Source organism: Cupressus sempervirens, chromosome 3, assembly GCF_028749045.1.
Source record: "Cupressus sempervirens isolate cs-2001-9-10 chromosome 3, ASM2874904v1, whole genome shotgun sequence".
In the NCBI taxonomy this organism is placed as follows: domain Eukaryota; kingdom Viridiplantae; phylum Streptophyta; class Pinopsida; order Cupressales; family Cupressaceae; genus Cupressus; species Cupressus sempervirens.
Window position 1 is genome coordinate 249,332,061 of NC_143120.1, and position 27,380 is coordinate 249,359,440.

The window sequence follows — 27,380 nt, forward strand, 5'->3', positions numbered from 1 at the left end:
ACAAACTTTTTGAGCTTTACCAAAATTAGGGGCCTCTAGATACAAACTCTTAAGAGTTCCTTGATCTCAACAACCTCAATTTGCATCTGTGTTAGCAAAATCTGTTTCATGCTAAGAAGATCTACAACCTTGTTAGACTTCCCACTTCTATGTTTCAAACATATCTATAACTCTGCAAAAACTAAATCCATTTCAAATGTTCATTTAACTTTCCTTGACTGTTCAAATATCTCAAAGCTTGATGATTATTATGTAAAAAAACTTCTTAGGAAAAAAATAATGATTCCACTTCTTTAATGCTTGAGCTATAGCAAAAAATTCCTGATCATAAATAAATATTTCTTTTGGCATCATTTAACTTCTCACTGAAATAAGCAACACTTCTACCTTCTTGGCTCAAAAAAACTCCAATTGCATTACCACTAGCATCACAGTCTACTTGAAACACCTTATTAAAATCTTGAAGTGCTAAAACATGTTGTTTTGTAACATTTTGTTTCAGCAATTCAAAACTCTTGTCTAGTCCTTTAGTTCACTTAAACTCCTTCCTATCCCCTCTCATTGTTTTAGTCAAGGGTCCACAAACACTGCTAAAACTCCTGATAAACTTTCTATAAAAGTTAGCCAAACCATGAAAATATCTTACCTCACTCACATTTCTTGGAGTAGGCTATTCAATGATAGCCTTCACCTTCTCTATGTCCATTTTTAGACCTTCTGCTGAAACTACAAATTCCACATATGAGAACTCCTTTACAAAATTGCAGTTTTTCATATTAATCGACAATTTCTTTTTCCTAAGCCTATCAAAAACCCTATAAATATGCATTATATGCTCTTCTAATGTCTTACAAAAGATCAAAATATCATCTAGGTAGACAATGACAAACTTACGTAGAAATTCTTTTAGTACCTCATTCATGAGCCACATGAATATGCTTGATGTATTAGTTAGCCCAAAAGGAATGACTAACCACTCGTAAAAACCCTCATTTGTCTTGAAAGTTGACTTCCATTCATCTCCTTCTCAGATTTGGATTTGGTGATATCCACTTTTCAAATCTATCTTTGTGAAAATACATTGATCCACTCAAACAATCCATAATATCATCCTTTCTTGGAAAGGGAAATTCGTACATGATAGTGATCTTGTTGATGGCTCAAGAATTTGTACACATTCCATTCATTATTTTTCTTTGGTGCCAATACTGCTGGTACAACACATGGACTCAAATTCTCATAAATCAACCCCTTTTGCAACAACTTTTGTACTTTTCTGATCAATTCTTCACTTTCTGCTAGAGTCATTTTGTGAATTGCCTTATTCAACAAACTAGCTTGTAGAATAAAATCCATCTGATGACTAATCTTTCTCATAGGTGGCAATCCATTAGACACATTATCAAATACAATATCCTTAAACTTATTCAACAAATCTGCAACTTTTGTAGGTACATCTTCTACTTCCTCTTTACTAGATTTTGGAATTAAAGAAAAATACATGTGCTCATGCCTCATGCCTTCTAAAAACTTTCTTCCATCAACTAAACAGATTTTGGCATTACTACATACCTTTTCTTCTATTTTCTTCAATGACTTCAGCTTTTGTCGAGCTCCATCCTTTGTGAGGGAATAGGCATTTGCATGACCATCATGTATGACACACCCATTAAACTTCCATGTCCTCTCCAACAACGTATGGCATATATTCATGGGTATGATGTCACATAGTACCTTATTGCAATAGCTCCCAATCTTGAACTTCACTGAGAACTGTTTGTTGAGCATGACCTTGTGGTCATTCTGAACCCAGGCAATCTAATGTGGACATGGGTGTTTCTTTCTCTTTTGCTTTAATTTTGTGACCATCTCGTCTGATACTAAATTATTAGTACTTCCATTATCGATAATCACATCACAACACATATCCTCACATGTGCACCTAGTGCAAAACAAACTCTTCCTCTAATTCAACTCCTTTTCATTTGTCAGGGTTCTCCTGGTAATCATAGTTTCTTCCCTCTCAACATCATCTGAGTGCTTAGACTGAGCATCTTCTTCTGCATGTACAACTCTCTTGCTTGGCCTTCAACTCTCATATTTGTCCTTCCTTGTTGTTGGGGACATTCATAGGCTTGATGCCCTTCTTCACCACAATGGAAACAAGCGTTTACGAAAACCTCCTCTTCCTAATATTTTCCATGTTCCTCTTCCTCTTTGATCCCTTTTACTCTAATCATGGAAACGATTGAAATTATTTCCCCGTAGATTCTAACTGTCACTTGCCTAATTATTCTTTATCTAATCTTCATTACAGCCTACATAAGACAATCTATTGGATCTTCCACCATGACGTCTTCCACCTTGGTTTCTTTCAAACTTATTATTCAACCTATCTTCTACTCTTAAGGAAAACTGAAATGCTTATTCAATGCTGGTCATTCTAATCAGACTCAACTCCTCCTAAATACTTGGCCTTAACCATTTTGGTAATGAGCAATTTTAGCTTCTGCATAACTTATTCTAATGAAAACTCAATAGTACTCATTTGTATGCTTTTGAACTGATCTTCCTCCTTGCTTCAACCCTTGCATTATCTTTAGCAAATCAATCTCATAATCAAAAGGAATAAATTGTCTTTCCAATTTCTTTACCATTCGATCCCACCTTGTGATTTTCTCCTTTCCCTTATATTTCATTCCGACTAAATCTCCTACCACCAAATTTTCTCACGACCTTTCAATTTGGCCTTCGCAAATTTGACCCTCTTGGGATCTTCAATTTCTTCATACTCAAAATATTTTTCTAGATCATTGATCCGGTCGATCAGCTTGTCTGGGTTAAGATTTCTCGGAAATGGGTCTTTTTCCAATCTTGGAAATGACTTTGAAAAACAAATCCTCCTTAGGATCCCTAGTCGTTTTTGCTCCTTCCTATTCAACATACTCTTCTTCGAATTCCTCCTCATTTTCATCTCTTAGTGCAATATTCATTCCTCTACAAATCTCCTCTTTCAATGCTTGTACTTGTCTTTGGAGGGCTCTAAAACCGTCTTCTGTCACACCTCCAACTCTTTTGCCACGGTTCCTTCACGGAGGCATTTTTTCGCTTATCACTCAAACCCACAACCATGGTCTTGGTGAAGACTGCCTCATAGTTAGCTATCTGTCTACACATGCAGCATCTCTTGCTCTAATACTACTTGATGAAGGGTACTCCCCTTAATAACACAAATTACATAACAACGACAAAGAAATAACAAGTTGTAAGAACAAAAGTTGGCTTCTTATTATCTCCAAAATTATGGAATTACAAATTTCAAAAGTAAAACATTCAAAGCGACATGGGCATTCTTCTTACAATATTTTGTAAGCCAGAGCCACCACCAACATTCCAAAACGTCTACGAACCTTCTTTATATAGGTAATTTTCCACCACCCACGAAGGTTCTAGAAATTTAACCCTAGACCTTGAGGCCAACCAATCCTAAATTATTATTACTTTTCATATTTTATTACATTAGAGTAAGCCCCAACAACTTTTGAAACTCAAAAGAAATTTCATATTTGCCCATTTCAGGTGGCGTGACTTCCAAAGACCATAACTCATCACTAGTTGCTTCGGTTGACTATTATGACCCCATTTCGGAAATGTCATGATTTGATCTACAACATTTAATTTGTGCAAGCTCCAGCAATAGAGGTTTGACCCCTTTTTGGTGCCTTTAAAGTCTTCAAAACTGAGTTCAAAGTTGTTATACCCTGTTGTCAATATTGAATTTGTTCAATAACTTCACAAATAGGCTTCATATTGCCATGAAACTTTACTGTCAGACAGATATATCTAAGATGAACCTCCAGGGATGAAATCAGAACATTTTGATCTCAAATGACCAACTTACTAAAAATAGTAAGCCTCTAGAAATAATAACTTTGAATTGAGTAGCCCTTATTGAAAGACAAATCAAAAATATTTTTTTGGGTGATACAAGATTGCTCCTACACCCAAGATGCTTCTGCTTCATTGTTTGAGGTTTGTGATGATGAAAACAGTTTTGACTTCCACATCTAGGTTCAAGAAAAAAATACCCTTGTTTCCAATCTTGGTATTTTTATTGGGAAACATGATTGTGCTGAGTTCTTGTAGATCTGAATTCAGCTATAGTGCTATTATAGTGTTTTTGGAAAGAAAAAATCATCCTTAACACATTTTTGAGGGTTCATATGTTCAGTTTCTGGTTTTTGGTGAAATTTTGGGCATCCTAAATAAAGGGCTGGATTTGAGTTATGAACCTACAGACATACCAGCTGCTATTTCATATCATTTGAGACTTTGCACACTAATTTTGAAAATAATCCAGCTGCACAAAAGGTTAAAAAAATACATTTCAAGGGAGGCAGCACATTTTGTCCTAGATATTTATTGCTGATTTGGGAGGTGCCAGCTGTTAGGAGTAAGGACAATTGATATATGCTTATTTGGCACTTTTAGATTTGATTTGTGTTTTTGAGGTCTAATAAGCAATACATCAGCATCAAGGAGGATTAAAAATAGTTTGTTTGGATATTGCAAGCTCCTAATGAAAGTAACGAGAATTGGAATCGGATCGGAATCGGCAAGGCCGAATCAAATCGTGAATCAGCCATGAATCAGCAAATTAAAAAAAACCCTTTAAATTTAGAGATTTTAACAATTTAAAACTTATTTCATGCACCCTTTATTGAATATAACTTAAACACACTATAACATCATCAAATATAAGTTAAAACTTAACCTACATAACATGAAACATAAATGATAAATCCATCACATACTTATGTTACATGTAAAATTTAAATTGTAGGCTAGCTGAAGTAACTAGAAATCATGTGATCATAAATTCATAATGATTCAAATCATAGAATGCATTTAAGATGAAGATCCGTAAGACATTAAATCATAAATGTATGTAAGAATCTAAAATGAAGATTCATGGAACGTATGTCTATCATTATCAATATCTGTAAACAAAATGAAAAACCAAGGCTCCAGCTCAAGCCTCATCATCATCCTCAAGCTCAGTCACAGCCTCAGCCTCAGCCTCAGGCTCTGTGTGTTCAATCTGTGTATGAGAAGGGCATCTAAGGTAGGTCCTAGAGGACTGTCGAGCCATATCCCCCCCATGTAAGATGGGCTCACGAACAACATCATTATGGTTTGTATCTGTGTGTGCGTCTACCAGTGCTTGAACATGCTGTAGCTACCTCCTCTGCCATGGCCACAACCTCAGCCTCTATATCCACTTGGTCAACCCAATCATGGTCTTCCTCAGTGAAGATTGGATCCACAGCCTCAGTGAACCACTCTGATTCTGGATCAATCTCCTCTAGAATGATCAAAGAGGAGTTGGCGCCCAAAATTTGTTTGATCATAAGATGAAGGTTGTAATGAACAAAGACAAGATCGTTCAACCTCTACACAGTCAACCTATTTCTCCTCTTCGAGTGGATGTGCTTGAACATGGACGAACATGGACCAATTGTGCTCACATCCAGAAGTGCTGCTTGGTTGACTCAGAATACAAATGACAATTTTTTGAAAATTTGGGGTTGTGGGCCCAAACATTTGCCACCATCTATCTGAAATAAGGGAAAACAAAACCAATTAGTCTCATTTACAACTTTAAAATTACATAATCAACAATTAAAATTTAAAATGCACAACTTATAAGTCATAAACTTTAGATTCATGAATATATTATTTAATTTTTACTTGGCTGTATTGTTGTTCAAGCATCTATGGCCATCCTGCCAGAGAAAAGTGGCCCTTCTTTATTATTGAACTTGTCGAGCTCAGTGATTGCAGTTGCGCTATCCTCATCACTACTCAACCTTTGGATCACTGTATGCTAGCGAAAACCTCCTCATCTGCCTTGAAGTCAGGACGGAAACAAAATACCGGATTCAAAAAGTAAGCTGCTGCATGGATGGGTCGGTGGAGCTAATTCTGCCATCTTGTATCAATGATATCCCAAATAGGGGCATACCTCTCCTACACTCCTGCATACTGGGCTCTAATGGTCTCCTTGGCCCTATCTATGCCCTCATATATGTAGCCCATAGAGGGCTTTTCCCCAACAACAATTTGTAGGAGAGATATAAGGGGCTTAGTGACCTGCATTTAAAGTAAAACGAAAATTTGAGTCAAAACTTAAATATAAAATAATATAACTTAAAGTAAAACTAAATCATTAAACAATTAAATATTAAATATCAAATACTAATTAGTAAACTGTAAAATACTAAATGTTAAATTGCAATAAGTTTACATTAAGGATTTCTTTAGCAGGTTTCCAAAAACCATCGTCATCACATATGCAATTCACCACATCCACCCCTATAGTGGTCGTAGCATAGGAAGGTGAAATCCACTCCCGCCCAACAAACATGCTCCTCAAATCGTCCCTTGATGTCAACAAGGACTGCAGTGTGATGAAATTTCAGGCAAACTTTGTGATGCCTGGACGAGCTAACTCCTTGCCTCCTGTGTACTTCCTCATTGTGCTAAGGACAAATGAATGATTATAAATAAACTTGTATATATTTTTTGCCCTTTCGACACATGATTTGGCACACTCAAGCTTGCTAATTTCCTCCAACATAAGGTCAATGTAGTGTGTCGCACAAGGGGACCAAAATATGGTGGGGTGCCTCTTTATCAAAAGTTTGCCTACAACAATCTTAAGTTAATTAGAAATTCAAACATGTTAGAACTTAGGAAACTTATAATTTGAAAAAGTTCAAAATTCAAATAAATTTATTTTCAAAACTTGAAAAGTTAAAAATTTACTTGCAGCAACATAACTTGCTGCATTATCCGTCACCTCCTGCACCACATGTTGTTTCCCCACCTTTGCTATGACTTCCTCAATAACCTCACATAAGTATGTGGCGTTTTTAATATGAGCGAAAGCATCAATGGATTTGAGAAACATGGTATATCCTACAAAACGATGAATTATAATGGATCATCAACAAATTAGCAATCAACAAATCAAAATTTGAAATAGTCAATCACGATTCACAATTATGCATGTAGGAAAGTAGAATGATCAATCACCTCCACAGGATACAAGAAAATTGAGGAGTGTTCTATTCCTCCTATCTGTCCAACCATCAGTCATGATGGTGCAACCCTTTTCGATCCACTCCTTTCAGTTCTCCTTAAGCTCAACCTTCATATCCTCTACCATATCATCCAAGAGGTATCCACTCAACTCAGCCTCAGTTGGGGCTTTAAACGCTAGACCACAAACAACATCTGCATCTATCATGTTTTGCCCATAAAGAGCCCAATCACAAATAGATTATGATTAGAAATTTAGATGTCAAATCATTATGTAAGCTTGTAAAGCAAATCTATGATTAATCAATGAATCATAAAACCAGTAGATATAATTAAAGTTTTACTTTTAAGTTTAACCTTAAAGAAAACAAAGTAAAAAGAATCAATTATTTGGCTGCAACAAATGAAATGTTGCAAAAGTACCAAAATTTGCAAATCTATTTTCTGGTAGCATCATGAATCTTCTTGTTCAAACCCATGCCCTCAAGTGTGGGTTGTGAGCCAGGAGTAGTGTGGAGCACAGATAAACTATCCATTCTGTTTTTCCATACTCTAGGCCGCAATAGGTTGGAGTTGGACTCAATCTCAGTATAAGACCGAGTAGCACTAGCACTTGCATGAGCACTAGAACTAGGATGAAAAGGAGGCCCGGAAGAACCCTCTTCAACACAATCTACAGATGCAGAAGCTGATGCAGATGCAGATGCAGCTACGAGAGCATGGGAGCCAATAGCCCTTAACCCTTCAAGTTGCATTTTCTTATTCAATTTCTTTTGTTCATATTTTTTTAATGCCACTAAACAAGTGCATTTTTCCTTAGCAGTTTGTTCAGTGCAAATTGTAATATCATGTCTAGGTATAGCAACAATGTGGTATTTGAATCTATAAATACCTCTAGAATTTATTTCTTTTCAAAACATACATTTCGTTTGAAATTTGTTTCTTTCAGAAAACTCTTCGATATATTTCCAACATTCATCTTTTTTACCCATTGCGGAAAATGAAAGCAAAGGGTTGCTGCAATAAGAAAATTCAAGTAAAATATCAAAGTTTGAAACTAATAAACAGAAGCTACAAAACAACAAACCCTAGTTTTTTATTTAGTAAAACTTAAAAAAATTCAAGATTTGCAAATGAAAATTAAAAAAATTTAACAAAAAATGCATAATACACTAACATGCAAAAAAAAAAAAATCAGCACTTACCTCTTGCAAGTGAGTTGATGAGTGTTGATATTGACTGCTTAATGCTCCCAATGCAATTTATGACCTCCCCAGATGGACTTCTGATCTCTTTGGTGCTCTTCCTTCTTGTTGGTTAGAAATCTGTGGTTTTTCTTTTCTCTTCTTCTGTCTCACTTTTTTTCTCTTCTACTCATGCTTAACAATTAGAAGGCCCTTTAGGGTTAAAACAAAGAGGAAAGGCCAAAAAGAAAACAAAAAAAAATGTTTTTTATTAAAAAATTAAGTCCACTTAAAGTCTTACTGCGCGACCGATTCAGGAATTTTTTTCCATGAATCACATGAATCGGCGATTTAGGCGATTCATGGCAAAAAATTGCCTGAGTCGATTCAGGACTCCAAAAAAATCGCCCAGCCTGAACCGAATGGCCAAACCAGTGATTCAGGTGATTTCAAGGCAATTCTGGGAACTATGCTCCTAACACAGCCATAGAGCCTAGTTGGATAACCCTGCTGCACTGCTCCCATTAGGTTTATGTGAGTTGTAATTTTTTAATTTCAGATCTGATTTTGGGTATAGAGTGATTTCCAGCTTGTTAGAATCACAAAAATCAATAATATCAATCTTTTAGGGCTTCCAAATTTATATTTGAATCTGATCTAAGCATTTGGAGCAACTTAGGGTTTGTACAAGCCATTAGATGTATCAACTTTTCGTTCATATTTGTCTTATTAAGTGCTTGAGGGTTTGATCAATTGTTTTGCATCATTGTTTTTTATTCAGTTCACCTTTTTTTAAATTTTTTGGTTTGATCCATTATTTTCCATCATTGTTTTTAATTTTCAGTTTGCTGTTTTTGTCTGTTTACCGTTTCAAAAGAAATGAAAAACACAAAAGATTAATAAAACTTTGATTTCTTTATATAAGGGCTCATTACACAACATGAAACACCACCACAGAAAAGGGGCTTATCAAGGTTATCCAGTATCCTATTCATTTGTTACCATAACTGTAGGATACTGTTGTAATACAACTAGCTGTCGATCTCTATCAAGTAGGTGATTATTCATTTTGAGTTGCTCAAGGTAGTGTCTGTTTCAATTTTGTTCTCCTTCCTTGATGTGCTTATCATTTGAATATTTCTCGTAAATCCTCAGAACTAAACAATTTAAGACTAGACTTTGTTTGAATATTTGATTCGATTTTTTGTACTCTTTGACCTGAAAGTGTTTCAAGTAGCAATTCAACTATTTTCATCTTTTTTTTGTAATATTAGTTCGTGTTAATGAATTGTATGAAATATCAATAATTGAGTCATTATCCAGGGTGACTTGGAGCCAGACAAAAAGACATTTCCTTCAGGGATCAAAACACTATCTGACTACGTCCATGCAAAAGGCCTAAAACTTGGTATATATTCTGATGCAGGGTGAGTTAACTGTTAAATATATTTCACCATATTTTGTTTTCATTCTTTATTAAGGATTTCACAGTTCTGAGTCAGTTGAAAATTTGCATTTCTATTATTTATTAATGTAATCTAACAATACCTAGTATAATTCTAGGATATTTACTTGTCAAGTTCGACCAGGCTCACTTGGCCACGAGAATCGAGATGCAGAGTTGTTTGCATCTTGGGTAAGTAACTGTTAATTATCTTTCTTTCCAATAAATATTGAATTGTGGTAAAATATTTTGGTATCTAACGTGTTTGAATTTTTGAGTGTCCAAGCTAGTCAAAAGAAAGTCTTAAATTATTCAAGGCATCATGGTAGTTTCTTTGTGATTTTCATTCACTTCATCAGTTACCAAAAAAGTCTTGCTTTTCATTTGGATGGAATTCAGGGCATTGACTATTTGAAATATGATAATTGTTACAATCTTGGCATCAAACCAGAGGATCGGTTAGTCCTTTCTTATATATGTTTTGCTTAAATATGTAATAGAAGTGACCTCTACAGGGATACTTACATGATGCTATTCTTTGCTTTCATCCTTAACCGTAAATTATTGTGAAATGATTTTAGATACCCACCTATGAGGGAGGCACTAAATGCAACTGGACATACAATTTTCTACTCACTTTGTGAATGGTGATGTTTCTGTTCTACATTTACCTTTGCCACTATCTCATGGAGTATTTTTGAGATGTTTATCTAGTGTTTAACCTGTTTGCATCTCAATAGGGGTGTGGATGATCCAGCTTTGTGGGCAAATAATGTTGGGAATAGTTGGCGCACAACTGATGACATCAGTGATTCATGGGGAAGGTGAGTGTGTTATGGTGCATAAATTACATTTTATGAAATATTTTGATTTGTGCATTTTCTTGTTTAGTGATTTCATCCTTGAATTCAGTTTAAGTGTGGTCTGTTATTTTTTTGCTAGTATGACAGAAATTGCAGATTTGAATGACAAATGGGCAGCATATGCTGGCCCTGGTGGATGGAATGGTAATTTCAATTGTTTATTTAGTATATATGTTATTATATATTTTTTATTTTCAAAATTGATTTTTAATTCCTTTGTATCTGGAAATCTAGAAGTTCATGGAAATGAGTATGAGTTCTGGAGTTTGTAGCTTAAAATGCAGTCATGATTTTTGGTCTCTGCAGATCCTGACATGTTGGAGGTTGGGAATGGTGGCATGACATATGAAGAATATCGTGCACATTTTAGTATTTGGGCATTAATGAAGGTCAAAAGTTGGTCCTGTTCCTAAAGTAGTTATTGTGTTCATGATCTTGCAATTGAAAATTTATCTTTTTTCAGTTAGGAAAAAAATGCCTTCGTTTAAATGAGGATATGTTATAAACTAAGTGTAAGGCATGATTGTCAGCAGATTTTGATGCTTGAACTAATTTCACTGTCATAGATTTATGGATAGTGGGCCTAGACAAGTACAAATGCATGCTGTAGTTGTGTTGATATAAAAAAAAATTATCGTCCACGAATTTAGCCTTTCTGAACAATATTAATTAGTTGGCAAAAAGAAGAAAATTGGTATGTTTTCAAAAACCACATTTTTGGATGTGTCTTGATAGGTGTGACTTTACTTTAATAGAATAGTATACTTAGACTATAATTGAGCATTTTGTTTTTGCTACCTCATTCATTCAAAATTGTTTCTGAATGTAATGGCTTTACTTGGAAACATAAAATAGATCTAATTTGGGGTATCTGAAGTTTAGCCATGTTTGTCAAAGAGTAACATTTTAAAATTCTCTTGTGATTAAACTAATGAGTTAGGTTTGTTGGACTCTTTTGGGGGCTAGGTAAAGGTATGGTTGGTGTAAATCCCAGCTGATATAAAAATATAATATTTTCAATTCATCCTTCTACGGCACACACAACACTGCATATTTCATTTCTTCTCCAGTTGCAAACAGCACACAAACAAATTTATTATTTTCTAGTGAATTCCAATAAAGTTGTACCAGGTGTTTCGGAATTTGCAACTGGCATAAATATAAAATGGCCAGGATGTTTAATTTCATGGGCCCAAATCATTATTTAATTATTTGAAAAACTTAAGTTTAATGAATTTTCTTTTTGCTTTTTTATATGTTGTCAGTTGGCTGGATGGTCCCGGCGGTGTTTCTGTAGCTGACGGAATGATTGTTGTCGGTGTTTTGTATTTTGTAACCGACGGGTAAATAGTTTGTAGCAGACATAATGTTTGTGGCTGACGGACTCCTCCGGGAAGGTTCGGCGGATAGTATTTATATCCCGTCTGGGATCATTGTAAATCATCTATGATCTACTATTGCGAATCTTATCAAGCATAATGTATGTTCTGGCATATGCGAATATAATTCTGCTATTCTGTTCCATATTTTGTATGCGTTGATTTCTTTACCTGTATGGTAAACATATGTCACCATAGTTACACCACCCTGTGGGACAAGTTTCTAGGACAGGGGGACAGAGGGGCCTTTATTTGGGGACGATGGGGGAAAGGCGGGGATGGTGGCGGGGGATAGGAGGGGTTGTGTATATATATACATATGGTACTTTTAATGCTAGTTATGAAAAGATGTATTGCAATATAAGATTTAAAGATGCAAAAGAGTAAATACTTGAACATTGGATCGAAGTGAAACATCGAACATTGAACATAAATAGTCGAATTAGCAAATAATCAACATCAAGATGTCCCCCATCCTTGGCAGAGGTGGTGGAATTTGGTGGCGCCGGTGCGTCCAAGTCTCCGGGACGTGGAGCAAAAAGGGGGGGCGACGTGTCTCTGTGTTACTATTTATCTCCCCCACAAACATTCAAGAACTTTTATTTTTAAATTGCATAAGGTGACATATAAATTTTTAATTTTGGCCCTTGAAAAGTCATTTTAATGCACAAGGCTATCTTTAAATAAAACATTTTTTAAAACTAAAGTTGTTCAAAAAATGACAATGTAAGACCTTAAATTCAATTAATTAAATATTCCCTCTCCAAGACCTAGAATTAGCATATGGGAATGAAATGGGCTAAGGGGTCCTTATTGTACACCAATGTCGAAGAAGGGGACATTACATGAACTTGGATATTCCTAACAATGCACATTTTGTAATTGTTTCTATGAATATAAAATCTTCATATCATATCATTAATTGTACAAATGAAGATATTTATAGATAAATAATTTTACATGATTGATCCAGAGGATCATTAATGCCAGTATGATGTTTGGTTCAATCTATTTTTCTTGTAAGAGTTACAAATTCCTATATATATATATATTTCTTTTCATGGTGTTGTGGATGGTAGTCTTGGGTGTAGGATCTAATAACCCTACAAAGGGAATGCAACTTGATGGTAGTAAACCATATGGATAAAGGTTAGAAAAGGGGATATATAAATTAGTAAATAGCCACTGAGCACATCTTGATGTTACTTAATATCCATTGAGTGGAAAAAATCAAATGGATGGCACTTCCATTCAAGGAAACCACTTTGAGTGGGTGCAATTGTTAATGCAAGATGCTTCATGGAGCTTTACTCCTATTAATATAAATAGTGCTTCGATCACACCCTATTATAAGTAGTCTTTCTTAATATATAAGAGAGGGAGAAGGCATTACATCTTAACATGACAAATGTGGGATAACAAAAGAGTAAGAGAAATGAAGAGACAAAATGAGGTATATATAGAGAGAAGTACGATACCATACCCACGGTGGGTATAAGTTGAATCACCCAGTTTGCAAACTCTGCAAAGTGCTCTTTAGTTTTTGGTTCCACAATTTTTTACAAGTTTAACTCTTAGAGTTTTATAGACATAGTAAAAACATGGATAAGATGCCAATGTGGGTAAAACATTAGTTAGAACATATTTTCCACATGTTTATTAGCTAGAAAATTATGCATTTTCTCATTTGAGGTGTCAATTTTTAATTTAATATATTTTGTAATTGAGTTTTGCAAAACAAAATGTTATTAAAGAAATCAAGATTTTAATACTCTCCAAGTTGCCATGTTCTTACCAAGTCAACTTTTTTGGACTTGCCGAGTACCATCCATGGCCATGCCTGCAAACTGTGAGTATAACTGTATAAAAACTGAATATTGTTCTTTGTTATCTTAGGATTTATGGGCTACTTTTTGTCCATTAATTTGTTAAAAGAGAAAGTGGTTACTTGTTATTTATACCTACCCTTGGTGTAAAAAATCAACAAGATTTGGGTTACTATGTGCACGAAACACATATTTTGAAAGCATTTACTTGCATATATTTTCATACTTCGTCCCAAGGCCAAACACCTACTTGGTGGTTTTTATGATTCATGGATAAAGTCCTTAAGTATGTATTTTTAGTAATAGCCATAAAAGATAGACAACATATGCCATAAAACATGGTTCTTCAGTGGTAGTAATTGTGGATTCCTTTCTTCTATGAAGATTGAAGTAGACTTATTTCAACTATAAAAGACAGCTCATGAATCAGAAACTCTACCCAACTAGAGTGAGGATGTAATTTATCATGCTCTTTATTTTAATAGAACATTTTTAGACAATTTGCTGGTCTACAAGAGAAATCTTTATATCAAATGAGTACTTTTCTTTAGCCACTGTAGTGCCATGGTGGTTTTATGACTCTTTGGGACCTGAGACCCCTAAAACAAAGGTGTACCCTTCTAAATCTGGGATTCTAATAATTTGCTGAATTTTTAAATAAATTTCACTAATATAGGGGGGCTTTTTCTTACAAAAGGACAATTAGATGGCCATAAATATTCATTGTATGATAGTTGTGCCTATGCATTCTATTCTTTTCTTTACTTGTTTCTTCAAATGACCTCTTGAAATATATCGATATGTTCAATTAAATGGTTTGTTGTAACTTTTTAAGTTGATCTTTTTATCAATCAATTTTAATACCAGCATTGTACATTGTGTTTTTCTACATCTCTTTTTGTTTATTGCTAGTTGGTCATGATTTGTTGAAAACTGGTATAATTGGGAAGCTTCTGAAGTCTTGTTTTGCTATTTACTAACTGTACAACTAACTTTATTTTCTTCTAACTCCATTCCAGGGCCATGGGGTTGTTTTAGCTTTTCAGAAATCTCCCTACTTATGCAATTAATAGGTCTTAAAACTAAATGAATGACATAACTCAACCAAGATGTTTGATTAGGCATTTATGAAAAGGCATAACCCAAAAAAATTATTTAACTAGCTCTTTAAATGAAATGCCTTACTCAACATCAAATGATCCCTATAAATCCTTTACAAGCTACCTACTACAGCTCTTCCAGGACCAGCTTATTCATTCATTTAAATTTCATTTACAAATTTATAGTCTTGGTTCCTTTGTCCTTGAGATTGTTTTCATTAATTTCCTAATGTATAGAATGTCTCACTTGTGTTTGATTGCTATTTTTTGCAGGCACCACTATTGGTTGGATGTGACATAAGAAATATGACCAAAGAAACGTTAGAGATCTTAAGCAATGAAGAAGTGATCGCAGTTAATCAAGGTCAATGTTTTTCACTTAACTATTCATTTTTAGGAGCTTAAAGCAAGCTGGAAATATTGCATCTGCTTGGAGACTTTATTAGTAAATCAAAATACCTAATGTCTTAAAAATTAATATTTTGACAGTGCTAGATACAATTTTCCTTTCATTTTGAAGCGACCATTTATATATCTAGTATGTTTTTGAGCCTATACTGTTTACGATTTTGTGAAGTGGCTCTTGGTCGTTTCTTTAATAAGTGTGATAATTCATTTTGAGGTATAGGCCGAACTTGATGATGCATACCTTTGCAGGTTTCCTGGCCTATGAGGTAAACTGCAAGAGATGGCACTACATACCCACTTTCTCCCTACACCCGTCCCCCCTTGTTGGAAAATTGAACTTTGACTTTCTGCAGGCCAAAATTTTGACTTGTACTTGAGACTCAGCAGAAAAAGAACCTCATAATTACACCAAAAAACACCAGTGTTACTTGGGGATGCGTGCCCATTACTTTTCAGCCATCGCCATCCTGGAAACATCCTAGGGATAGGTGATGCCTAGGGGACTTGACTTTGACGTCTAGAGGAAATTTGACTTTGACTCTCAAAGTAACACAAATTTGGTACATGAAATTTGCTACTTCTTATATTTGAAGGTTCTATTATGTATAAGTACACACTTTATCCATGTTTTAATATGAATATTTAAAATTTCTCTACATATTTTAATTTTTCTTGTTGTTATATAGCCATCCCCTAGCTGTCCTTGAAATTGGAAAAAGTATTTGTCACCCTAAAAACTTGTCCCCCTATCTACCGCCATTCCTGTCCTGAAAACTTGGGGTAACACTGATGTAGAATGGTTATAATAGAAGATATCAAAGCATGAATTCAATGCTACTAGTATCAACACAAGAAATCATTACCAATGATAATCATACCGAATATTTGCGAGGGAAAATAGTATTCTTTATTTATTACAAAAAACAACTAGTCCATCATTCATGTTCAAATGTTCTTAAATAGGGAGACCAACTGACACATCCCCTTGCTACCTAACTACCCAAACCTACTACTATCTTTAATTACATTATTGTTTTACAATGCTCTATTGATGCAAGGAGGAGGTGGTGATACTTGTTATGCCAAAACTCTATAACTAGGCTACTTCCAAGCCTTCCAAGCAAATCGCTTTCAGTCCCTCAGGACTCTTCCAAGGTTAAAGACTTGGTGGTCGGCCTTTTCCTCATGCCACACTCACCTCTACCAAGTATCTCTACCTATACCTTCACAATACCCAAACACCTATCTCTCACACCTCACAACACCTCCACTACCTTACACCCTCCAGGATCTTTTTACAACACCATACCCAAAACTGCTCCCAAAAGACTTAACACATTGCCAATAAAGTGATTTCAACCATTCAATAGATTCTACATACCTTGGTAGGCTTCAAAACACCAATTCTTACAAACAGACCTAATGGGGGCTCTCCCCAGTAACCCTTCCTTGGGATTTAAAGCGAAAAACCAAAACCCTTCAAACATCTACCAAAACTAAAGGCAGATTCAAACACCCTTCACTGAATTCTATTAGATTCCAAAATCTTAAGGTTTCAACTGATCATTAGGGCACTCAACTTAAAGGCTCTAATCTAGTCTAGTAGGCCTAAAACACATACTCGAGCTATAAAATTATCAAACTCTTAAAGAACCTTAACAAATGAACTTGAATATGTAATTACCTTGCCAAAACCTCTCCAATTTCTGACTTTCGGGCTCCAAGTCCTTGAGGAGATACCCAAACCTTCAAACCCTTGCCTAGTGAGGGTTTCATGGATATTGTAAGGAACTAACCACGAACTTCCATTATCTCGTTTGCCAACTCTTCTCATGGATCTTACAGCATCCCAAGGATATATACCAACCTTCCAACACACATGCAGACCTTAACTTAACGTCAGTCACTTTTTTCTCAAGAATGCTGATTCACTGTGATTATATACAACAGCAGATAATTTGCTGATTCCCGATCCATGCTGATATGGGGAACTTTTTACGAGGTAGACATATGAGAGGATAATCTCAACAATACCAAACCTTTAACAATCTTCCACAATCTCCACGAAATGAAAACATACAAATCACTATGCCACCTTACTCTGAAAATATACAGAACTTACCGTCCAAACAGCAGATAGTGAATTCTTGTCAATAACATAATGATACCAGACCATCTTTAACATCAATAGCAATTTCATACTTCATTATCATCTATCTAGAAGCTTAAGGATCACCATAAACACGAGATAAGTGAGAAGGTAAAGTGACTGCAATTCAATACCAGTATATCTGCAACATTTCACAAAACATTGATTTCTATTTCACAAACCAAATACAAAACCCTTTATTCCTCCTCTCCACACATTTTCCTCTACATGTTTACATGAGAATGTCATGTTTATATAATGACATGACCTTTTACCTCCCTTAATGGCTCATCCAAAGTGGATGACCGTTCACTTTCCAAAACTTGTCATTTTTGCAAAAAAATTGCAAACAACTTTTTGACAATTTTACACTTTTTGCATATTTTGCATTTTATACTCTAATATACTTTCTTGGCACCTTAAATAGGTCCAAAGTTTTATCATGACATCTTAACACTACATTATACTCCTATTTATGCCCTTGCATGGTATTTTTCACATTTTGACTCCCTTTGACCCACATTGCTTAAACATGAACTTGGTCAACATGACCTTAATTGAACACTTAATAACATGAAATGAAAAGACTATTACCCTAATCTAACATGACTCAAAAACATGCTAATTGTGACTCAAAGTTCCATGGGAGATGGTTAGGGTGCTCTTGCACCATCTACATTATCCCCGCACCCCCCTTACCCCGCCCTGCCCTGCCCTGCCCAGCCCAAAAAACCAAAAAACAAAAGAAGTTTTCTTCTAGACGATTACCCAACAATTAACCAAAAATAAAGTCTACTTCAAAATGTAGGGTGGGAAGATGTTCTTGAACTGGATGTGTGTTATCGTAGAAGCCATAGATCTCATTCTATTGCCATCTACCTAGCTTAGACTCCTTATAACATTCGCAAGTCTTCCATCCTTTCCTATTCCGCTGAGGCCAGCTTCTATGCCTGCACTGCTTTCTCCAATTCACATCTTCTTTCATTTTTCTTGTCAATTCCCTTGCTTGTTGAGGTTCTAGGAATGTCCCCCTAAAGATTGCTTCCACCTGGGCAAGTGATTGCATGAGAGGTGGCTTCTTTGTGAATGTAATTATGATATTTCCGGCCTTCCATACCTCGGTTGCCTCTTCATGCCTTGTTCCACTTTGCATGAGTATGCTCCAGTCTTTATGATAATCTTTCTTCATAAATTTTACAAGGGACTTTGCTGCTTTTACCATGGTATCCATATTCTATCCCTTACCTTGCTTCACAATTTCTTGTGCGGTTTGTTTCATCTCCTGTAAGCCTTTGAGGAGATTTTTAGCTTTTTCCTCCATTGAACGTACCTTCATATCTATCCCAACCAGTTCCATGTGTCTACTGTGAACTTCCATTCTGTATTCTTCTACCTCCACTAGGGTTGATGAAGGTGGGGGTGTATCTTCTGTACTCATCTTGAACTTTTTTAACAATTTGTTAGCCTCATCTATCACCGTATCCTCAACTTGTATCACCTCCTTTTCTATTCCAGCCCTTTCCATTTGCTTCCTATTATTGTTGGATGTCTCTGGAACCCCTTATTTCCTACTGAGGTTACTACTAATCCAATTGGTTGAGCTACCTCATTTCTTTTGGGTGTGTTGAGTCTAATAGTATGTGGATCTTTCGTATGCAACCAAAGATCTACCACCTTAGTTTGGTTCATTTGTTCTGGTGGAACCAAATTTTCCATAGCCAAATTTGTCATTGCTAGAAATAAAATCCATTTGTGTAATAACCCCAATAGGTTATAACTTCTTCAAACACCAAAAACTTTATACTTCAGTTGTTTGACATTTCATCAAACACTTTGCAAGCAAGCTCTGATACCACTGTAATGACCCTCCTCAAATCTGCTCTCAAAAAACGCTGATGAAAGCTCAAGGAATTTCATCAAACAATTCACATGCAAGGGACGTATGACTGATATAGTACTTCAGCTAGCTTCAAATGACTTTTTCTTCAATTTGCATCAATGAGAATCTTGTGCTAGAAGACTACAATGGACTACACAATGACCTAACATGAGTGTGCTACTAATTTTGACAATATTCAGTGCATATATATGATCTAAGCATGAGAAATGAACACCTACAGCCAACTGGCATTTTTACAAACAGTTGGTATGCAAACTAACTAGCTGATAAATAATGATATTAAATTGCTTAAATGACACCAGCAACTATTATCTTCTTAATTGCAATGAAAATTACAATGCTCATGAAATATGGCCAAGACTTTGGCATTTACATGGATTACAAAATGATAATGCTGGTATAATGCACACTTACAGCTGAAAGCTTATAACACCTTAAAAAACAATACTAACAAAAGAACTTGGTTGTAGATAGCTGTAATAATTTCCTTCTATGCTGCCCCTTCTGCTTTTCTTTTTTCAAACTGCTTTTTTCGGTTCTGCTTTTTCGGACTGCTTTTTTCAGACTGCTACCATGTTGAATCTCAAGACCATATCTTTCAATGGCATCAAGATTTCCAGCTTGAAGGGATTTCGTCTTTCAAACTATTGAGACATAATCTCCACAAAATTTTTCAATTTCTTTGATATTTCCAACCATACTAAAAAGAAGCTCTCCCCTTTCTTTTATAGTGTTCTCACAAGAGCTCAATCCTTCATTTTTTCAATGTGGGATAAAACATCACTCTTTTTATGTAACTTATGTCTCCAATGTGTTATAAAATAAAGGGGACTCTTTTAATTTAAATATTTCTCACAAACTATAGTCTATGCATTAATAAAGTTAAATATTTAAATTTAACTTTATAAAATAGTTTTATCAATGCATAACAAATCTTATCAATGATAAACAAGTCTTATTGCCGATTTTAAACAATTACCATTGACATACCATTGCCACTGGATGTCCGACCATATCCAAGATGATTTACTATAAATAGTAAGTATTCCCAAAGTTGCCTCAAAACCCCTCAGAAAGACCTGCAACTAAAACTATCTAGGCCAAATGGCCTCTAAGCCCCTTTAATGTCCTGGTTAGCCTACGGGACTGTGGGGAAATAGGCTAACGACAACATCATGCTATGAATGCTAAAAAGGGGACATTACAATTTGGCCCCCCATTAAGGGACTACTTCATCACTAGTCCCTTTGGCACTTTCCTTTGGTGTCATTGTATGACTGTGTTTGTTAGGCATATGACCTTCTTCCGCCACTGTAAGATCATCCTTTCTTCCCTCCATACGGTCCTACTCATCCTTGTGTGTATAGTCACCTTCACTGGTTAGTCTCGTATGGTCTTCCCTCTTCTTACCTTCCGTACAAGTATCGTGTGCATGACTTATCTCCGTACTACTACTCATCTGTTCTTTTACTTCTGTACTGTCGAACAGTGGTTCCTCTCGTGGTATGTGGATTTTGGCTTATTGAGGTACGACTGTGGGTAATGGACCCTTTGTACCCTTCTTACATTCCGTTAATCGCTTTGAAAGAAGTTGAGACCAATACCCTTCCTACATTCAACCCATTTTACTAACAACATCTAGATGGCTATGTTAGATGTTTGGCTCCCACCAGTGAGTTTTCTTTTAACTAGGTCCATGATGCACTTCTACGCCTCATTTTCTATAAAGATTTTCTTAAGTCCTCGACTATTGTTCTTACTTAGGATACTTTCCCATTCCTTTTGTGTGATATCACTCTTGCACATCAATCCCAACCATTTTTTCTTTTCCTCTATTGTCATTTTGGTTGGGGTTTTTGTTGGACCTTTCCCTCGGTTAGGAACCCCTAACACCTTGTTTATTTCCTTGGGCAAATACAAAATGGTAATGGTTTTTTGAAAATACTGAATCAGTGATTTATGCCCTTTCCTATCATATCCAACATTCATTGTTCTCAACACATGCTCAAACTCTTTTAAATAAAAATTTGGCATGGAAATGATTTTATCTACCTCTGCCTTGTGTGATGCCTCCTTTAGCACATGGTTTTCTTCTGCATTCTCTTGCCACATTGTGCAGTTGCTTCCGACCACACTTTCAAATGTGACACTAACTACTGTAATCTTTTCACCACTCTTTCCCTTATCTTTCTTTGTAGAAGACATCATTTTCATTACATATAATCCCTTGTCTTTTATTGAATCGATAATTGCTCCCCTGCTTGGATTACCTATGCTTGATTTCACCATCTTGTGATTCTTTATAAATACCCTAGCCTCTTTTGTACTTCCACTCCCTGAACTATTTCTTTCCACGTGTCTCAATTTTTTACTTCTTTGTGTAGGGATGCTACTTTCCCTGATGCGTATGATCTTCTTTCTTCTCCACACATCCTACTCACTCTGTACTCCTCCATACATCGTATGTTGTATGACACACTGCTTTCTTGTACTTGAATTCTTCCTTTCCCTTTGTACTCCCTCGTATGTCGTACATTGTACAACACATTGCTTTTCAAAACTTGGAGTCTCCGGTTTTCTTCTTATACACTTTCTACCCATACACTATATGAAACTCCCATTCTTTTGCTGATTGTTCTTACAACATATGACACCCTTGCTATGTCGTTGTCTGTCTGTACACCGTATGATACTCTTGTTCTCTAGTTGCCTGCCTGTACACTGTACGACACTTCTATCCTCTTCTTTAGTCTGTTGTCTATCTGTATTCCATACGATACTCTTGTTCTCTTCTTTTGGTTGCCGTACGGGTCCTCTAGTAGCTGCTCCAAGCACTGCTAGGATTGTATGCTATGGGTTCCTCGTGCTTATAGTCGTCATCACACTGTGTGACTATAGCTTTCTTGCGGCCTTCTTCTATTTTCCTTTTATCTCCTAATTCTTCTTTTATGTTAAATTTTTTTTTTCCTTCTTTAATTTCTATGGAGTAATATGAAAAATCTCTTCCTTCTCTTTACAAAGTTTCAACTGGGACCCATTAATGGAGTCTTTCAAGGGATTGTTGTCCAAAGTTGATAACTTTATTGCTCCATTTGTCCATACTTCTATTATTGTGCACAGTTCTAACCAACGTACCTTGGACTTCCCTGGCTTTAATTCATTCTTACCATTGTATTTAAGTACTAATTGTTCCGATTGAAATTTCATTCTCTTCAAATGTTTATCATGCCAAAACTTCCTTCTTTATTGAGCTACCTCTGTCTCCCTTTGGGCCATCGTCCTTCTTTTATCCAGTTTCATTAAGGCATTGAACCTCTCCTTTAGGCTTTGCATATCCCCCAATCTGTGTTTTACTGCTAGGCATTGAACCTCTCCTTTAGGCTTTGCATATCCCCCAATCTGTGTTTTACTGCCACTTTCAGACTTGGTATTGTATATTCCACAGGCATTACAGCCTCCTGCCCATACATTAAGTGGAAAGGGGTTTGCCTAGTGTTGGTCTTATAAGTAGTCTAGTATGCCCACAAGACTGTTGGAAGCCTTTCTTCCCAATCCTATTTTTTCTACTCTACATGTTTTGTATAGGATGGACACCAATATTTTGTTTGTGGATTTAGCTTGTCTGTTTGCTCGAGGGTAATATGGACTGGAGAGAGTATGAAAGATCTTGAACTCAATTGTCATCGTCCTGATTACTTGATTTACTAAGTGCACTCCTCTATCACACGTTATTTGCAAGGGTATGTAAAATTGAGTCACTATTTGTTCATAGAGAAATCTTGTAGTACTCAGTGCTGTGTTGTCAGGAAGTTCCCTTGCCTCTACCCATTTTGTGAGGTACTCCGTTGCCACTATTGCATATTTATATCTGTGTGTATTATGAGTAGGTAGAGGACCAACACAATCCAATCCCCATCTTTCAAATAGCTCCTATGGCTTTGATGGAAAGAGTGGCATAAAATCTTTTCTGAGGAGTTTTCTCTCTCTTTGGCATGTATGACAACTTAGAACCCATTCCCAAGCGTCCGTGTGAAGTGTAGGCTGCCAGAGTCTTGCTAGTAATGCTTTCCATGCTGTAGCATCCAGTTCCATCTAGCCTCCTGCTAGTCCTTCATGGGACTCCCTCAGTACTCTTAGAATTTCCTCCTCCATTATGCATCTCTGTAGTACCTCATTTGGCCCCATTTTGTACAATAGTCCATTTATGAGCTGAAATGTCTTACTTTCCAATGCAAACTTCTTCCTTTCGGTGACTAGCATATCTTTGGGGAAAGTAGAAGTTCATAGGTGTTGGCAAATGCCTTTATACCAATGCGGTAATATTGCAATTTGGAATAAATGAGCATCCGAAAAATCCTCATTCACTCATTTCTTGAAATGTTCTTTTGATTTTAGCTTGGACAATTGATTTGCAATCACATGGTTTTTTCCCGGGCATACTATGATTTTAAAAGTAAACTCTTGGAGGAGGATTAGCCACCTACTTACCCTTCCTTTTATAATAAGTTTGTTTACCAAGTACATTAGAGCTTGATGATCGACAAAAAATGTGAAAGGTGTGGCTAATAAATAATGTCCAAATTTTTGAATGGCATAAACCATACATAGTGCTCCTCTCTTCGTTGTGCTTTAGTACCTCTCAGCTTTCAAAAGTAACCGACTTACATTGTACACAGGATGGTCCAATCCTTGTTCAGTTTGTGCTAGTGTGACCTATTGCATAGTTAGAAGTGTCACATGGACATGAAACTCCTTATTCCAGTCTAGGTATATGAGAATTGGTGCTCCCACTAGTCTCGACTTCAATTCTTGGGATGTCTTCTACTGTTACTTTAGCTAGACGAATGGTTCTCCTTTCTTGGTTAATTTTTCCAAGGGTAGGGATACTTCTGCAAATCCTTTTATGAACCTCCTATAGTATCCTACATGCCCTAAGAATGATTTGACCCCTATTATGACTGAGGGTCTTTTCATGTTAAGATTGACTTTGATCTGTTTTTAATCCTTCTTTGCACACTATGTGATGGAGTTTGCCTTGGGGGACCATAAATATGCATTTCTTTGCATTCAATGCCAACCTTGCCCTCCGACATCATTCCATGCACTCTTTGATGGATTTCAGGTGGTGTGGTGCTCCTTCCCACTATAAACTGACCGGTTGTCCAAGAAAGATTTGAAATTCCCTATTGACATTCCATCAAAGATGTGAAGTATAATTGTTTGGAATGTGGTAGGTGTGTTGCATAGCCGAAATGGCATCCTGTTGTAGCCATATACCCCATATTCCACTATGAACGTGGTTTTTAGTTTGTCTTCTTATGTAATGCTAATTTGGTTATACCCTAAAACCCTGTCCATGAAAGAGTACATTTCATGATCGACCACTTCTAAAATGCTAATAGTAAATGGAATTGGAGAGATCTTTTATTGTTAGTATATTTAAACATTTGAAATCTCCAAAAATCTGGATTTGGTTCCCATCATTTTTCAAGGATATAACTATGGGTTAAACCCATTCACTAGTCTGCACCTTAAATATTATACTTGCATCCAACATCTTGGCAATCTCCTCTTACACCTTGGTAGCATAGTTCCTGTTCATCTAATAACATCTTTTGCACATAGGTCTTTCTCTAGATATGAGGGGTATTCGATGGATGCATAGTTATGGTGGCACCCCCCTTAAGTCCTTATACGTCTACGCGAACACTTCCTTATATTCCGAAAAAGATTTTGGGTGCTAGTCAGCTCTTATCAGAATCTCCTTAGGATGGTCTTCCTCCCTTAGATTCATCCTTCCCAATTTAGCTTCTTCATATTCTATTTCTTTGTCCTCGAATTTGTGAGCTTGGGTGTCATCAAGTTTGGTTGTACCCTCCTTGTACTCATAGCACCTTGGGTTTTCTTCCTGAGATTCCATCTCCTAAATTTGCAACATATTACATTTTGGTTGAAATACTTCAAAATCCCTTGTATGCCAGTGGAATATACCATTGAGGGAACTTGTTTCATCTTTTGGACAATCTCCCAACCATAATATGCCTTCTTTATCTAGCTCTACTCCTTCACCATCCTGCCCCTTGGCTTTTGAATTAGATGCCAACTCCTGACTTATGGTTTGATTCTGTAGGTCAATTGTATACTTCCACCCATTTACTTCAATGGAGAGAGTATTTTTTTCCCAATTGTGATTCACCTTCACTATTACCTACCATCCTCTCCCTAACAGTGATGCATCATATCCCTTCTTTTCCAGAGTAATCACTATGAAGCTCAGGAAGAACTGTTGTGTGCCAATAACTACTTTCTGTCCCATTAAAGTCCTTGTAGGCTTGATTCCGTGTTCATTTACTCCTACCAATTGAAATGTGGGTGGCCAAAGAGTTGGTTTGTCGAGGGCCTTCCAAGTTTCTTTCGGAAGGACATTTATGCCCTAGCCCCCATCCACAATAGTATTTGTCAACTTACATTCCATTATCTCCAGTTCCACCACATCAAGTGTCCTTCCCATCCCTATAGTAAACAAAGTGTTAGTGTCCTACCTTGCCTTTGCTTCCTCCTCATCCTCCTTGGATTTTTCTTACATAGTACTTCCCCCTTGTGTTATCGCCACTCTTAGCTGAGGTAATGCTTCCAACAGATTGGCAGCCTTCACTTGTACCATGGCCTCTAGTACTTGTTGCATTATGTTATTTTTAGATGCTGACCTAATGGAGGGAAGTTTAGAATTACTCTCTTGTCTTTCCTTTGCCATGGTATCCTGAACATCTCTCCTAACCTCCTCAAATATTTCTTTCTTTGTGCCTACATCCAAGAAAGTAAGTTTTCTCGCTTGCATTTTGGTGATGGCTAAGACTTTCCTTCCCGGGTCAAAAATTTCTAGCATGTTCACACTTGTTTGTCTCGGAGAATTTGCATCGTCGTGGTTACCAGGAACATACCACTTACAAAGCATTCCTTCATTTTGTCCTCCACTTTGACAATTGCAAGCAAAATGTCCCCATTCATTGCATCTTTTGCATTGTATCATCAGACATCTCCTGGGGTCATACTAAATTTGGCTTTGAGGTGTATTGTTATTTCTATTGTTATTACTTCCCCTTTGTTGTTTTGGTATCCACTTGGTGACACCTCCATGTTTGTGTTCTGTGCAGTGTGGATGGTTCACCTTGCATAAAAAGTACTTTAATGTTTTGTGCCTTTAGGTTATAAGGAGATTCCTTCATAAAGTGTCCTAACACATGGCATATATATCACAAAATGCTTTTCTTGGGCAATTGGTTGTGGTGTGTCCTTACCCACTGTTTGTACACCATGACTCCTTCCCCTCTTTGCATCCATCCTTGTTTGTTGCCATTTCTTTCATCATCCTCATTGTATCCCTTCATAGTGCTTTGATTATTTTGGATTCATCTTCGCTTCCTTCTAAACTTTCGCTCTTGCTTCCATGCCTCCTCCCTTTTGAGGTTTTGCTTTCACTTTCTATATCCATAGCACATGTGCAAACATCGCCTAAGGATAATGGTGGTATTACTTTCATTTTCCTATGTAGGGACCATGTTAAGCCCTTAATAAATCATCTTTTCTTTAACGTATCTTCTGATTTATTTTCTAATTTCTCGATTAATTCTTTTGTCCTCCTACTTGAGGCTCTTACGAATTCATTCTTCCCTTGTCTTGAATTGTATATTTCTGTGACTATCTCGTCGTCATCCTATAAGAGTCTAAATTCTTCCTCAAAAGATGTGCAAAGATCTTTCCATGTAGTTTTCATCCCGGCCTCTAAATTCATCTACCAGGCAATGACGACTCCCCTTAGGATAGCAGGAAATGCCTTTATCCACTCATCCACATTGTTTTCTCCATTAGCTTGCCATATGTAATGCACATGTTACAATGTCGTGCTGGATCATTTGATCCTTCTCCTATGAATTTGGGAAGTTCTTGCTTGTCTATGCCCATCTTGGTTCTCCCACTCTTCCCTTTAGTGTTTCTTCCTGATAGGATTACTCCTTGAGTACTA

At 36.3% G+C, this 27,380-nt stretch overlaps 1 protein-coding gene across 1 annotated transcript in view; it reads left to right on the forward strand.

The window, feature by feature from the left end:
* LOC149565796 (alpha-galactosidase 3-like) overlaps window positions 1–27,380 on the forward strand; it is a 144,266-nt gene that overhangs the window by 83,554 nt on the left and 33,332 nt on the right. The window contains exons 5-12 of the mRNA XM_089819290.1: window positions 9,612–9,715; window positions 9,852–9,924; window positions 10,132–10,190; window positions 10,314–10,379; window positions 10,473–10,556; window positions 10,675–10,739; window positions 10,902–10,984; window positions 15,174–15,264. Of these exons, the coding sequence (XP_089675416.1) occupies window positions 9,612–9,715; window positions 9,852–9,924; window positions 10,132–10,190; window positions 10,314–10,379; window positions 10,473–10,556; window positions 10,675–10,739; window positions 10,902–10,984; window positions 15,174–15,264 (625 nt within the window). The remainder of the gene's footprint in view (window positions 1–9,611; window positions 9,716–9,851; window positions 9,925–10,131; window positions 10,191–10,313; window positions 10,380–10,472; window positions 10,557–10,674; window positions 10,740–10,901; window positions 10,985–15,173; window positions 15,265–27,380) is intronic.